The sequence below is a fragment of the Dasypus novemcinctus genome, chromosome 6 (genome assembly GCF_030445035.2).
Source record: "Dasypus novemcinctus isolate mDasNov1 chromosome 6, mDasNov1.1.hap2, whole genome shotgun sequence".
NCBI lineage: Eukaryota > Metazoa > Chordata > Mammalia > Cingulata > Dasypodidae > Dasypus > Dasypus novemcinctus.
Window position 1 is genome coordinate 88,883,573 of NC_080678.1, and position 15,777 is coordinate 88,899,349.

At 57.2% G+C, this 15,777-nt stretch overlaps 1 protein-coding gene across 1 annotated transcript in view; it reads left to right on the forward strand.

Moving 5' to 3' along the window:
* Positions 1-1,903: 1,903 nt before the first annotated feature.
* CHAT (choline O-acetyltransferase) overlaps positions 1,904-15,777 on the forward strand; it is a 54,278-nt gene continuing 40,404 nt past the window's right edge. The window contains exons 1-6 of the mRNA XM_058299625.1: positions 1,904-1,969; positions 4,500-4,691; positions 5,373-5,491; positions 7,012-7,065; positions 10,586-10,766; positions 12,145-12,322. Of these exons, the coding sequence (XP_058155608.1) occupies positions 1,904-1,969; positions 4,500-4,691; positions 5,373-5,491; positions 7,012-7,065; positions 10,586-10,766; positions 12,145-12,322 (790 nt within the window). The remainder of the gene's footprint in view (positions 1,970-4,499; positions 4,692-5,372; positions 5,492-7,011; positions 7,066-10,585; positions 10,767-12,144; positions 12,323-15,777) is intronic.

Consider the following 15,777-nt stretch of genomic DNA (forward strand, 5'->3'; position numbering starts at 1 on the left):
GCCGGAACATGAGACCTTAGGAGGGAAAAGGGGTGGAGGGGCTTGGCTAGCGGGGTCCCGGAGTTCCACGCGTGCTCTCACTTCACTTGGCCCCCACCTGCCGAGTGCAGAGGTCTGGGCTTTCTGCGCCCCCAGCCGAGGGTCTGCCGGTCTCACCTGGGCCCTCCAGAAGTGCCCGTGGGCACCCATTTCTCACCCGACCTCGATGCCGGTGGGAAGTGGAGAGCGGTTGCAGGTGGCACCTGCGAGCTGGGTTGCAGACAGCCCGAGATGCTGGGGTGGGCTGGGCCTTCTGCGCCGAGCCGAGACCCCAGGGCAGCCTTCGGAAGCCGAACCTGCGGGAGCAGGGACCTAGGGCACCAAAGGGACCGCTGCAGGCACACATTCCTCCCGGGGGTGCCTCCCAGGGCCAAGGGGGAAGGGCGCAGCTGCGAGCGCCAGACCAGAATGGGCTGAGGTGGGTTTTTCAGGTTAGTGGGGGCCGGCCGGGGCTGTCCCCGCAGGCGTCCCCATTCCACCGCCGGGCTCTGGCCTGGCTCAGGCAACCACGAAACTGTCCCACTCCGCCGCTGCGCCTCTCTGAGCGGCGTGTTCCTGAGGCCTGACTGATGCCTTCCCGCTGCTGCACAGGGCTGGCGGCCAGAGCAAGGGGTGGCATCGGCCGCAGGGGCCTCTAGGCCTCTTCTAACGACCCTGCGCTCACCGGCCCGGGCGGGCGCTCACCACCCGGGCAGACGCTCACCTGGACGCGCAGCCCCGCCTTGTGCGCCTGAGGACGGCCCCTACGCTCCCTCCGCAGCTCAGAGTCCCCTGCACGGTGCAGGTGGCAGTGTCCTGGCGCAGTGCCCACCAGGGCTCTGTATTTTCTGCCCAGCGCCTCCAGGTAGCCCCAGGTTCCTCCATTCCGGGCCCATCTGTGCATTTCCTGAGCGCTCTGTCCGCAGGCTCTGTCCCTGGGCTGTGCCTGCGCCGGCCTTTAGGCTCTTGGGGTAAGACTGAGTGGGTGGGTGGAAATTGCCTGTGAGGCCCCGGAGGCTGTGGTTTTGGGGATCTGGGGGTAGCAGTTGGGCCCACTAGCCTTAAACTCCCACCTTTGCCCGTTTTGGTCTGTTGCACTTCTACTGCTCCTTTGAAATAAATCAACTCCCCCCCAGGAGGGCTTAGGTGCCCTACCCAGCTTCCCCGCACCACCTCCTCAGCAGTCCCACCTCCAGCCGCTACACTGGGGCACCCCAGCCCAGAGATGGCCTGTCACCACAGGCCCTGGGGTCCTCCTTGCTCTGGTCCAGGCCCCCAATCTGCCAAGTGCCTCCTGGAGCCCAGGATCTTAGACGGCATTGCACCCACTTTTCATTCTTTCTTTCACACGTGCATACATTTCTTTGGTACCGGGCTAGCAAACACTGCCCCCTGCTTTGGGCCAGGTAGTGGGCTAGACCCCAGGGAGTAAGCTCTGAGCACGGCAAGTATGGTCTTGTCCTCCTACCCCTGACCGTCTAGTGGGAAAAAGATTGTGATCAGCAAAGCCCCGACGTGGTGGCCCCGACGCGCAGGAGCAGGACTCTGCCAGGAACTCCCTGTGGAGGCGTGTCCAGCCGGGAGGAGCCCTGCTCCCTCAGACCCTGCCCAGGTGGTGGAGAGTGGGCTGGAGTGGCAGCAGCCTGGTGGGCGCAGCTCCCAGCTGGGGGCTCACCCTCTTCCGTTTAGGGGTTCAGAGAGAACACTGGCCAGGGGTTGGCCCATCTGGGGGTCCGGGGTTTGGGGCTGGGCCTTGTCACCGAGCAGGGTGGGGTGGGGGTGGGAGGCGGCTGCTGGAGGTGAAGGGTTTGTGGAGGTCTGCTGGCTGAGGTGCCCCTTGCCCCGGTCACCAGGTGTGCAGCTCTGCTGCCCAAGAGCCGCCAAGATGCCCATTCTGGAAAAAGCCTCCAGGAAGACAGCGGCCAAAGCGCCCAGCAGTGAAGAGGAGCCTGTGAGTGATGTGTGGAGCCCTCTCCCATCCCTGCTGCCCCCACTCCCCTGCCTCAGTGCTGGCCTGGCCCCGGGCTCTGCATGCGGATCCTGGGAGGGCTGGAGCCAGGGAGAGCCTTGGCCTGTGCCAGGTACCTGTCTCCTGCCTCCCCACCCCCCACCGAGGGCTGCCCACTCCCCGCAGCGTGCCCAGGGCAGGTGGCCTGGAAGGGCCCTCTCCACACCCCCAAGTTTCACCTCTGAAGGCTTTGAGCCCAGTGGGGTTGTCTTAGGGTGCAGCTGAACTCCGCACCCCAAACCCTACCACAGCCCAGGTCATCTGCTGTCAATGGTTCACCCTGGAGCCCGAGACCCCATCGCAAGCGCTGGCTTCAGAGGGCGCCACCCCTCCCAAGGCAGGCATCCTGTTGCCCCGCCCCACCCACCCTTTGGGCCACCCCAAGGCAGACACAGACATTCTCTCGCTGCTTCTGCCACCCCCAGCCCAGGCTTCATTTGAGATCCTGAGCAGAACTTTCTGGCTTCTTCCCCATGCACTTGGTCACCAAATCCTCCCATCCTCTGCATGACACACAGCTCTGCTGTGGCCTGCTCGGCTCTGACCCATCAACCCCTCTGGACAGTGTCTCTCGGTGTCCGTGAGTCCAGCCCAGGGGCCATGCAAAGTGTGTGGACCTGAGACCCCGGAGTCCAGGGACCCTCATTAGTATGAGTTCCTGCCCTTAGCACAAAGCCAAGGGGGGCCGGGGAGCCCTGTAGGGCTGAGCCTTCCCACTCTTCCCTCTTGTCCATCGCCCACTCCCCATTCCTGCAGGCTGAGCCCTAGCCCCCCGGCCTGTTCTGCAGTGGTTGTCCCAAGGCGGGGTGTCCTGTGCCCAGTGCGGTGTTTCTGGTCAGGCCACCAGCTGGGCTGGGCTTTCTGGGGGGGCTTGCACAGCTGCCCACCCCACCAATATCCCCCCAGGCTCTGAAGGAGGAGGAGCGATCCGAGCGGCTGGATGGGGGGCCTGGCTCTCCGGGGAGGGGGGGGGCTGGCAGCTTGGGCTGCTGCTCAGACCCGCCCTGGCATCTTTCAGCCATCCCGTGGTTGGCACGGACTCCTCCCCACCCCGGGGCAGTGAACTCTAGAGGCAGGATCAGGCAGGTGGAGGCTCCCCACGCGTCAGCAGCGCACGGCACAGCCTGCAGCCCGCCTCTGCCCCGCAGGCTTCCCCAGGCCTGCCACTCCCACGTGGAACAGTGCACCCACACTGCCCCACCGAGGGAGAACCCCCAGCCCCGTGAGGGAGAAGGAAAGGCAGGGGGTGGCAAAAGGAGCTGTGGAAGGCAGTTCAGGAGAAGGAGGCAAAGCAGATGGGGCGGGCAGAAGACTTGATTTCAAATTGCTGCGAGACTTTGGACGAGTCCCTGCACCCTCTAGGCTTCAGGGTCCTCAGCTACAAACAGGACAGACCCCTTCCCTGGCCAAGTCACAGGATGGCTGGAACCTGATCTCGTGTGAGCACAACTTGTAAGCTGGAGAGGGCGGTGTCCACTAAGGAGGACGCCCCGGAGGTGGGCAGTCTGCCCAGCCTCCTTCCTTTGGGGATCCCCATAGAGGAATTCCCCTAGAGAGAAAGGGACAGTCACAGCCTAACTTTCAACGAGGAGCGTGTTTGGGTCCAGGTTCATCTCATTTAATTAGCTCAGGATCCCGCTAAGCAGGAGCTGTTGTTGCTGGCTCCTGGACAGGGAAGCTGAGACTTGGAGTGAATAAGAAGAGAAGAGCCACTGCCCCTCTACCCCTGACCCAGCCCCAGGACACACAGGGAGCACAAAGCCCCTGCCCTGGTTTGTTAACCTGGGTGGGGACGGGGGGGGGGGGGGGGGGGCGGGGGGGGCGGGGTTGGATTTCACAAGGAGCTCAGGTGTAAACCATCTTCCCTGGAGACAGCACGAGAATTCTGGCCATTAGGGCAGCATGAAAATGTGCAGCCTGAGGAATTTTGGAAGGTTCCTCCCGTTCCCAAATGTCAGACACCTGTCCTGATCTCCCCATGAGAGTGGCACCCTTTGGGTCCAAAAGATGACTCGGATTCCAGAGCTCCAGCTGGGACAATTCCTAAATCCCAAGTGCTCCGCAGCCAGCAATAGCAATGCAGGAAGATGCCCTCTTAGGTACCTCCCTGTAAGCACTTTCTTCCCATTATCCCTTTGGTCCCTTGAGTCAGGGGTTCTCATCTCCATCTTCTAGGGGCAGAGACTGAGGCACGGACGTGGGTGCATGTGAGGCTGCTGTGAACCTGGCTCTGTCTGGTGCCAACGTATTATCCCCTCCTGGGGGAGGACAGCAATGCAGCTGTCCTTAAATGTTCCATGTTCACAATTTGGCTGAGATGAGCCCTGGGAACAGACAGGTCCCTGGTGAGGGCACAGGCTCGGGCGGATGCAGACAGAGGCTGAGGATTAACTTGGGGGCAGGGATGGGCCATGCCCAAGGACAGGGATGGAGCGGGTGAGCTGCCAGGCCCAGCTTCGTGCTTCTCCTCCAGGGGCTGCCCAAACTGCCCGTGCCCCCGCTGCAGCAGACCCTGGCCACTTACCTGCGCTGCATGAGGCACCTGGTGTCCGATGAACAGTTCCAGAGGAGCCAGGCCATCGTGCAGCGGTTTGGGGCCCCCGGTGGCCTCGGCGAGGCCCTGCAGCGGAAGCTCCTGGAGCGGCGGGAGAAGACGGCAAACTGGGTAGGAGTGCGTGGGCTGCCGGGGCAGCCAGGGGGCCTGGAGTGGGGGGCCCGGGGGCCGACCAGGGACACACCGGGAACGGACCGGAGGCAGAAATGGGAGGCTGGCGGAGGGACTGGGTGAAGGACAGACAGGTGACAAGGAGCGGGCAGACGCAGGAACAAGGCAGGGGCAGGGCTGGGAGCAGCAGGTGTCAAGGGTGAGGGGCAAAGAAGATGGAGGGTGGAAGGGAGGGATGGGGCGACGAGGGCAGGTGGGACGGGGATGGGGAGAGACGAGGCAGAGGTGGGGACAGACGGGGCAGGGAACGGGACAGCAGGGCAATCGGTGAGGTCTGGGACAGGACGGGGTTGAAGGAAAGAAAGGGACACACATCAGGACAGACAGGGGGACAGGGATGAAAACCCAAAGCTCCAGGATGGAGGAGAAGGGAAAGGAATGGGGCAAATTCGAAGCACAGGACGGCAGATTGGGGTGCCCACAGGGCCTGGGGGCTCCATGCACCCCTGTGGAGCGAGTGAATGGATGCTCCAGGGAGGTGTCCCGACCGTCCCTCGGGGGCTCCGGGGGGGTCTGGGGTGGTGGGGACCCAGCTGCCCTCCAGGGGCAGGTGTCTGGGAGGGGTGTGCGGCCCCGGGGCCTGCTGTCCTGCAGTGGCACCCATCTCTGCCCCCCCGGCAGGTGGCCGAGTACTGGCTGAACGACATGTATCTCAACAACCGCCTGGCCCTGCCGGTCAACTCCAGCCCCGCCGTCATCTTCGGCCGGCAGCACTTCCAGGACACCAGCGGCCAGCTCCGGTGAGGGCTCCGAGCTAAGCGCCCAGCTGTTCCCGGCCCCTGGCTCAGGCGGGGGTTAGGTGGAGCCGCACTTGAGGACAGACCCCCCGATCTTGCTCAGATTGTGTTTACTTGGGGTGGGTGGGCACTTGTGGGGGGGGGCCCAGGTGCCCCCAGGCCAGTCTGGACCCAGCTGAGGCCCCGAGGGGCTGTGCCCACCGCAGGACATACGGAGATGTCTCTGGGAGTGGGTCCCGCTGCGGCCCGTCGGAGGCCCCGGCTCGGGTGGAAATGGACCCTCCCTGCCAGCCGCTGCCAGAGCCTCCGCCATCTGTTGCAATTTCAGAGCTCACTGAGCCGCTGGAAGGGCCTCTAGGTGGCTGATGGGGGGTGGCGGGTGGGGGTCTCCCTGCAGGCGGCGCTCAGCCCATGCCTGGTCCCGGGTCTCCCGAATCTGGGCTGCAGGCTGGGGACAGGTCAGAGGGAGGGCGGCCATCCCCGTCCTCGAAGCCCCCTGGGGCAGAGGGAAGGGCCTGGGCAAATGAGCGATGCCGGAACCAAGTTCTCAGAATCACCTGCTAGGGTGTTTGCCTCCTGATGCAATCAAGCCAGGTCTCGTTGTCTTGGACAATTAAGAAGGTCCAATCCCATAGCATGTTGCCTTTTTATTTCCGGCACCTGCTGTCCTTTACATTAGTGCAAAGGGGGGCACATTACCCACTTTTCCCCCAGAGACAGGATTTCCCAGAATCCAGGGGTCCTGGCCCAGTCGGCCCCACGGCTGGCCTTTCCCAGGAAGAACTGCTCCCCTGTCCACCCGACCCTCTCCTGCTCGCACTGCGGCCACCTGGCTATCTCTCCTCCTCCTCCTCATGCACCATCTGCTCCTTTCCTCTCCCCCAGCGCTACCCCACTCTCCAAAGGACAGTTTTTAATCTGAGGCTTGCGAAGGGTTAACCACATTGGAGGTGGGGTGGGGGTGGGCCATGAGCCCCACACCTGATGAGGGCAGGTACCTGGCCCCAGACTGGCCAAGGTGGGTACTCACGGACTTTAGAAGGAAAGAGTGAGAAAGGCAGGGAGGGAAAGAGAGAAGGGATGGGGAAGGAAGGAAGGAGGGAAGGGTAGAGAGGAAGAGAAAGATGGAAAGAGGGAAAGTGAGAAGGAAGGAAAGAAGGGAGGGAGGGGAGAAGAGAAAGAACAGAGAATGAAGGGAGGGAGGGACAAGGGATGGATGGAGGGAGGAGAATGGAAAGAAGGAAGGAGAAGGAAGTGAAGGAGAGAAGGATGGAGGGGAGGGAAAGATAGAAAGAAAGAGGGAGGGAGAGAGGGATGGAAAGAGAGAAGGGATGAAGGAAAGGAAGAACAAAGGAAGAAAGGAGGAAGAAAGGGCGGGGAGAGGAAGGGGAAGGGAAAAAGAGAGAGAGGGAGAAAAGGAGGGCAAGAGAGGAGTGGAGGAAAGAAGGACGGACGGAGGGAGGGAGGGAAGGAGCGCGTGAGAGCGGCTGGCCCGGGGGCTAAGTGTGGGTCCTCTGCTGCAGGTTTGCCGCCAGCCTCATCTCCGGCGTGCTCAGCTACAAGGCGCTGCTGGACAGGTAGGACCTGGGCCCCCCGGGGGGGGGGCTGGCATCCCGCTCAGGTGCATCTGGTTATGCACCATCTCCCTCCTGCACAAGACAGGGTGCTCCCGGAGGGCAGGGCTTTTGTCTTTTCCCAGCCCTGTGGTCCTGGCTCCTGACTCAGGCCTCGGCCCTGAGCAGGTGACCCTCCCCAGAGCCAGTTCCCAAGGATCACGAGCCGGGTCCCAGCTGGCCCAACCGCTGGCACTTACGTTCCCTTCCCTGATCCTCTGACAATGCCTCCCACCCCCAGGGCCAGCCAGACCGAAGCAGGCAGCGGATTATTCTTGGTTATAGGATGAAAGTGCCTTCCCTGGGCCAGCCCAGGGGGCCCTGGGAGCAGCAGGAAGAGGGAGAAGGGCCTGGCTCCCCAGGGTGCACAGAGGCAGAGAATATCAGGGCTCAGATCCCAGAGTGAGAGAGGGGTCCCAAGTAGTGTCCATTCCACAGATGCTGAAGCTGAGGCTCAGAGAGGTTCAGCTAGTTGCCTGTGGTCACACAGCCAGGAGGTGGCAGAGTGAGGTGGGCACAAGAGGCAAAGCTCTCTCTCCTTTCAACTTGGACCCAGTTCAGTCTTTGCCCAGGCTTGGGGCAGAGGTCCAGACTTGCAGCCCTTCTGGGGAGGACCATTCTCCTCCGGACAGGGGAGGGCAGGGCCCTAAGACCCGAGGACGAGGCGGCTCAGGGCATGGGCCCCAGAGTCAGGAGGGCAGAGTTTTACTTCAGACGCCTGCCAAGGGAGGCCAAGCCTGATGGCTCCTCGCGAGCCGTCATCCCCCCTCTTAAACGGAGACCCGCGGCACCCGCCGCGCTGCTGGGTGTTTCCCTGGGCTGAGGCGTGTAGTGGGTGGCACCAGCCGGGTGCACGGCGAGCCCCGTGCAGTTCTCGACCAAACGCTGCCCACCCTGCCTGCCCAGGTCGCTGTTCCGCCCACCTTTCCGCTGCCGTCTCCTGTGATGCTTCGGCTCTCTCCCCGGCAGCGCTTTGCCTCCCCCAGCACCACACCCCCACCAGCTCGCCTCATCCAGGGCGGGCCAGCCTCTGGCTGCGGCAGTTGCACAGGGGGAGGAGGGCGAGGGTCCTGCCTCTGGGCTGAGCCTGGACCCCTCGTCACTGACAGTTTGGGCTCCAGACTCTCACAAGTGCGTGTGCGCACGTGTGTGGGATTTGTGCACACTCACCCTGACACACGCATCCCTACACATCCAGGAAGCTTCTCGGTCTCACGGCGCTCAGGGTCCCGGGCTGGAACGCTGCTTTGGGTCACTCATGCGTTCACTCACTCCAGTTCTTCACTTGGCAGTCTGTGGATGGTGGGAAGTGAAAGGGCCCCAAGGCCTGTCCCTGCCTCCAAAAGGCTCTTGGCCCTTGGGCAAGGCAGACACATAACGGGACACAAAATACAGCCTCCTCACGTCTCCAAGGGGGTGTCTCCCTTGGAGTCCCTGGATCTCTGGATCCCGCTTCCCACCCGCAGCTCGCCCCTGCCCCATCCTGCCGGCTCAGGACACGTACAAGCACATTCCCAGCTGGTGAATCCAGGACCTAGAGTCACCTGCAGCTCCCCTTTCCTGCCTCACCCATCTGGGTTAGCTCACTCTCGGGGTTCCCTCCAAAGCACGTCCCCAACCCCTCTCCCTGCTCGCCAAGGTCCACATCACCTTGGCCCTTCAGCCAGAGCCTCTTGCTTTGTTCTTCCTGTGACCCCCTTCTAGCCAGTCTCCGTTCAAGAACCAAAACATAAATTGAGCCCTGCCACTCAGTGCTGAAGCCTCCTATGGCTGTCATTGCACCCAGGATAAAATAAAGACTCCTCACCCCTGCCAACAAGGCCAGGCGTGCTCTGCCCTTGCCAACCTCTGGCCAGCTCTTCTCTCTGCTTCAGTCCCACCACCAGCTCCCTTCTGCCTTCTCAAACTATCTGTGATCAAGGACCACGCTTCTTTTTTGTTTTGTTTTGTTTTTAACATTTTTTATTGTTTTTTTTTAAAGAAACATAGATCACACAAAATATTACATTAAAAAATATAAGAGGTTCCCATATACCCCACTCCTCACCCCCCCACTCCTCCCACATCAACAACTCTTTCATCATTTTAATTCTGTAAACTTTTTGTAAAACATAACAGAAATGAATTACTAGAAAACTGAAATAAAGACATAAAATGTGAGACCAGATGTTTTATTATTAGATCCAACAGACATAAAACCCCTTTGCCAAGTTGCTATAGCAGTTTATGAACTCTTCTTTTCGACCCCAGCACTCATCCTGTCGTGGATGGACACCTACAGGCGAGTCCAATGGCTGCACTTTGTTGCAGGGCCATGGACACCCCACCCGCCCCCCTCAGGGCCTCACCATCCCCCAGCTCTTCCTATGGCAGCCTTTTACCCTTTGGGTTCAACATAAGGGCCAGTCCTCAGGGATCCCTGACACCACCTTCTCCCCCTTCCATTCACCCTCTCGTCACTCTGTCTTACTTTCCAAAATTCTCCTTTTCATTGGTTCTCAACCTGTGGCCACCTTACTCCCCACTTACCCATCCCAGAACCTGCACTCCATAAGAGCAGGAAACAGGCTGTCTCATCAGCTGCTTCATCCCTAGATCCCAGAATGGACCTTGGCACAAGGAAATGCTCAATAAATATTTGTTATCTGAAATGGTGAGATGGATGGATGAGTAGATGGAAGGAGGGAAGGAGGGAAAGATGAATGGATGGGTGAAAGGTTAGGTGGGTAGATGGTAGAAAGGAAGGAAAGAAGGAAGGAGGAATGGATAAATGGGTGGATGGGTGGATGGAAGAGGGGAGGATGGATGGGCGGATGTATGGATAAGTCAATGGATGGATGGAAGGAAGGAAGGAAGGATGGAAGGATGAATGGATGGATAGAAGGGTGGGTTGGTGGATAAGTAGACTGATGGACAGAAGGCATACTGAGTACCACAAAGAAAGAACTTTCTGCCTTAACTCAGAGAAGGTTTTTAGATGTGATGAAAGCGTAGGCTCTTGAAGGAGGAGTTTTCTAAAAAGATTAATTGAGTGCAGGGGCACAGGCTTGCCAAGCAAAGGTCAGCAAAAGCAAGGGCACAGGGATAAAATGGCAAGACTTTCTTGTGCAGTACATGAGGCAGGGGTGACTAGTAGAGGGCAGACTAATGCAGGTTTGAGAAAATCCCGAAGGTCTCCATGGACCCCAGAAATTGGGCCACTTCACTACTTTAAAAATGTAGGGAATTGATCTCTTCAACTGACATCATAATTAAATTATGGTTTTTGTACCTGTCTGCCTAATCAAGTTAAAGTAGACTGGTTTTAATTCCCTCTCACCCCCTCCTTCCTCCCTTCTGCTCTCCCCCTCCATCTTCCCTCCCTCCCGCTCTCCCCCTCCATCTTCCCTCCCTCCTGCTCTCCCCCTCCATCCTCCCTTCTGCTCTCCCCCTCCATCCTCCCTCCCTCTCTCCTCCTCCATCCTCCCTTCCACTCTCCTTCCAGTCACTCCATCCCCGCTGACTCTGCCAAGGGCCAGCTGTCAGGGCAGCCCCTCTGCATGAAGCAGTACTACGGGCTCTTCTCCTCCTACCGACTCCCTGGCCACACCCAGGACACACTGGTGGCCCAGAGCAGCAGCGTCATGCCAGAGCCTGAGCACGTCATTGTGGCCTGCTGCAACCAGGTGAGCACTTCTAATCCTGTGCTCGCTTGGGCTGTGGGGAGGGCCATGGGGTGGGCAGTGGGCACATGTGCAGACCATTCCTGCTCCTTCAAGTGTGTTCACCCTCTATATGGGGGCAGAGTGCCTAGAGCTCAGATCCTCTGACCCCTCCCAGTCAGGCCCATTTCTCTCTTTTAAAAACAAAGAGAAACATCAGTCACGGAATGCCTTCCCAGGGTCAGGAAAGAAGGGCCCTGGGCTCTCCCTACAGCCCTGACAAGGCTGGTCAGGTTGAAAGAACTTTCTGGACTGAGGGTCATTAGGGAGACACTGGCCTGGCTGCAGCCCCTCCCCCTGCAGATCGGCAGATGCCCACCCAGGGGCCCCACACAGATGGCCGGACAGTTACGGAGAGACTGACTAGCCCTACCATGAGCCAGGCTGTGTGCCCAGCGCTGTCCAGGCTTTTATCCAGTGTCCCTCTCACCAGGTCTGAGGGCCAGGCTGGAGGCTTCCTAGCCCCCAACATCCTGGCCGAGTGACTTTTCTCCATCTTCCTTAAACACCAAGCCCAGCACCCCTCACCAGCCATCCCTCCCAGAGCTCCCGCTCTGGGCCAGGCTGCAGCCACCCTGGACTTGGGCAGAGGCACCCCCACCCATCAGATGAAAAAGGGCTCTTGACCTTTGCTGGGAGCCGCACAGTGAGAGCACCTCAGAGCGTCAACACAAAGCACATGTAGACCCATGTGCGTGGGTGTGTGTGTGTGTGGACATCGAGCATCTCAGGTGGCACTTTCTGAATTTCATTGCCCTGCACATGTTCTTCTACAGCGTGCTTTTTTTTTTGCCTCTGCTCAGTAGTGTGCTTGAATCTGTGACTCTAGAGGCAGTCCATTCCCTTTATCCGTTGGGTAGGAATGCATTGGAAGAATAAGTTGCATTTCTTTTAGCCAAGAACATTTGGCTGCTCTACTGTTGCAAACAAGGCTGATATGCACATTCCTTTGTAAGTCTTCTAGTGCCCACAGACATTTTTTCTTTAAGCCCTAGACCAATGAGTGCATTTACAAATTCAGTTCCTGAGTCAGCCAGCACTCACTGCTCCCCGCAACAGAGATTTTAGCAATTTATACTCCTCCGAGAGTGGATGAGGGTGCTCAATTCCCCAGAAGCTAAATGAGTGCATGTGAACTGGGAACCATAAGAACAAGTGTCCTTTTAGTTGAGTTTAATCTGACCTCCTTTGGGAGCCCAAGGCAGTCATCGGTTTTGGGTTGGTCCCCAGATCATGACTCTCCGGGGCCATTGCGTACTTTGCGAAGCTTGGGTCTCAGCATCCCAGGCCCGTTCTGAGCTCTGCTGCCGTGAGTGATGTGTTTGACCTGTCTCCCCCACAGTTCTTTGTCTTGGATGTTGTCATTAATTTCCGCCGTCTCAGTGAAGGGGACCTGTTCACTCAGTTGAGAAAGATCATCAAGATGGCTTCCAATGAAGACGAGCGCTCGCCGCCCATCGGCCTGCTGACGTCCGACGAGAGGAGCCAGTGGGCCAAGGCCAGGACTGTCCTCGTGAAAGGTTAGAGAGTGACGCGGCGCTTCTCCATGCCCATCTCGTCCGCGTCCCCGCTGGCTCTCCCTCCTCCAGCGTCTGGGAGCGTGGACTCAACCCCGTCAGCCGCGGCCCCCTAAGTCAGGGCCTGATGGCAGGCCCTGCTGCCCACCAAGGTGCCGCGACCTCTTGCACCCCCCTGCTTCATCTGATAATAGTCCAGCTTTCTAATTAGACTGCTTAGAATGCTGAGGGTCGAGCTGTCCCAGAGTACGGGGGTGTTGGAGCTGGAGGAAGGCTGCAGTTAAACCATGGCATTTTATTGCTGGGAAGAGATGGGGCTCATTTTGGAGGTCTGAGTCGCAGGGAGAGCCTTAGAGGGGAAGGATGGAATGAAGTCCACTCTGGGAGTATAGCCGGCCACCTCCTGCGAGGGATTTTTCGGTCCTGGGACTTTTCATCGTTAAGTTGTTTCTTGAAACTGGCCCCTCTTCCTGCTGCTCTTATGAAAGTCTCCAGGCATTCCCATGACAAAGTCAGTAATCATCTTAAAATACTTTAATCACCTTTTTGGATACTACTTTTCAAGTCCAAAGCCAGCCCTGGATGGAACCGGATGGAACACCTTCTTTTCTTGCCTGCGTTAGAGATTCTGGGGCAGCGATTGAGGTGTCTATAAGTGTCCCCTGGGCTTTCCTTTGGCCAGATAATTCTTTCAGACTTTTGGAGTGTCTGCAAGCAGGGAAGCCTGGATTAGGTGTGGGGGAACGTAAGAGACAGAGAGGATGAAGCCCTGCTCACAAAGTGGCCGATTGAATAGCAAAGGGGGAAGAGGCAGATGGCGGGAGGAGATTCGTATACATGGTAATACAAACCTATCCAAATAAGGTAATGTAGACAGCAAGTGCCAAATAGGTGCTCCAGGACTTCAGCGAGAAGAGCCATCACTCCCAGTTGGGAGGATTCTGAAAGGCTTCTTGGGAAGAGGTGGGAGTTGAGCAGAGCCCAGTCCGTGAGTAAGGTTGGCTGGGCAGAGGGGCTAGAAGGAGCGAGGGCACCCAGGCAGGGGGACAGAGTGTGGGCGAAGCAGGCCAGCTTTGCAGGCACATGTCCACTCTGCTCCAGGCACCTTGGGAGACGAGCCCAGCCAACAAAAATGGCCACATTGGCCATACTGGGAGAAGGAGACGGTGGTGGGCCTGGCTCCATGTAAACAGGCACTTCATTTTCTGGCTATTCTCCTAGAATGTTTCCCCCCCAGATCCAGCTGGCTCCTAGCATCCTCCAGATCTCAGTGCAGGTGTCACCACCCCAGGCCCTGCTAGAGCATCCCTCCCTCACCCGAACCCACCGTCGCATGGTCTTGTGTTCTTGTCTTGATTGCATTTCTCACTCTCTGAAGCCAGCCTTCCATTTATTCGATGAATGTTTATTATCTGTCTCCCTTCCCCTAGTCTGTAAGGTGCAGGAAAACAGGGATCTTGTCTGGTTTAACTTCTGCATCTGTCATGTCCAACACTGAGGGGACCAATTATATTTGCTAAATAAAAGAATGAAATGTTACTAATGATACTGGGCCCCAGACCTGTTTCCCACTTACCAATGAATCACGCCTTCATTCAATTATTGGGCATCTGCTGAAGGTTCGGTCCTAAATTGGGGGCTGCCTAGACCACAGGGAGATGTGAGACCTGACCCTGTTTGGCAGACCTGACTGCCAAGTTGGGAAATTACTAATTTATCCTTTGGATGCGAGTTAATTCCCTCAGAAGACCACGAGGTGATCAAATTCCACTGTTCTCCCCTCCAGGGACAGAGACAGGCATCAAAATAATCGCTTCTGCATCCAATCTATGGTTTCCACTTTATTAGCGGCCAGGCTCAAGTCATCTCCCCCCAGGCTTGACCTGGGTTGCCTTCAGGCCTAAGTGCTCGGGCTGTGCTAATCAGAATTAATTTGTTAATGGCATTTGATCTGCTTTCTGAATGGAAGTGATGCTTCTGAGCAAGCGACAGAGAGCAGGGAGCACTGGGGCATTCTCTTCAGAAATCCAATTAATCCTGTTAGCACTCACGTTGTCATTTGCACAGCAGGAAACCAATCCTTCACAATTCCCTCTTCCTTGCAGGAGCCCCTGTCCTTGGAAAGGAGACCGGGAGACCATTTAGGAAAGCATTTCGGTTTAAAAGTGAATGATTATGGCAGCTGGGATGAGAGCTGAGGGTGAAGATGGATGGACATGGGTGGACTCTGGCTTTCTTTTGGAAGTAGAAGGAACAGGAAGGAAAAGAGAAGTGAGAAACCTTCCTGGGTTTTTTGTTTGAGCAACAGAGTGGATAGTGGTACTATTTATTGAGATGGAAACAGGTTGGGAGAGTGGCTACAGAATGGAGAAATGGTCTCTGAGTACGTTGGGTTTGAGATGCTTTGAGTCATCCAATTGGGTACGTCAAGTTAGATCTATGTGTCTGGAGCTCAAGGAAGAGGTCAGTCCAGAGACGTAAATTTGAGAGCCATCAGCACATAAATGATATTTTAAGTCATGGGCCTGGATGAGATCATCTAGAAACAACAGAATGGGGGCCCAGGGGTCAAGTAGAGAAAGATGCAGAGGAGACTGAGGAGCAGCCAGCAAAAGCAAGGGAAAACCAGGAGATGAATCACAAAATACAAGCTTTGGGAAGAAGGGACAGTCCAACCACTTGGAACAGTGCCAAGAAGTCGAGGGTGGCAGGACAGAGAGGACACCCTGGATTTAGCCATCCTGAAGTCACTGATGACCTCAACAAGAGTCAGGCTGGAGTGACTTGAAGAGAAAACGGTTCTGTGCTGATGGAAATGATCCAACGGCAGAAAGAAATTGTTGAGGACGAGGTCATTGAGTAGAACCAGTAAGTATGGACGACTCTTTCAGACATTTTGGTGTTAAAGGGAGTGAAAAAAATAGGGGAGTTGTTGGAATAGGATGGGGGTCAAGGAAAGTCTTCTGGAAAAAAAAAAGGAGACATAAGTAGATGGCTGTATTACTATGTTGATGGAAATAATCCAGTGACAGAAAGAAATTGTGGATGAGGAGAGAGGAGATAAATGGTGGTGACCTCAGAGAACAGGAGGGCTCTGGTCAGTGATAACTGAAAACGTGGATCAGAACTGATGAGACCACAGCTGTAGAAGGGTGGTGAGGCCTCTGGGCAGTGGAGTTCCAGCCAGGAACTGAGGCAGGGGCTATTCTCAAGACAAAAGAGAACACGCAAAATAACCTCCTGGCAAGGGGTAAAGAGAACCTACTCAGGAAACACGGTCAGATTTATGGACTGTGTTGAGCTCATAGATGAGGATTTGGAGTCATAATATTTATGAGAAACTAATTAGCATTGTTATATGCTCCCCCCCCACACACACACACATACAATATTGAGCACCTCAGGTTCAGACAAAGAGAAAGTTGTCCGTTGGGTTCAGCCAGGGCCAGGACGCAACC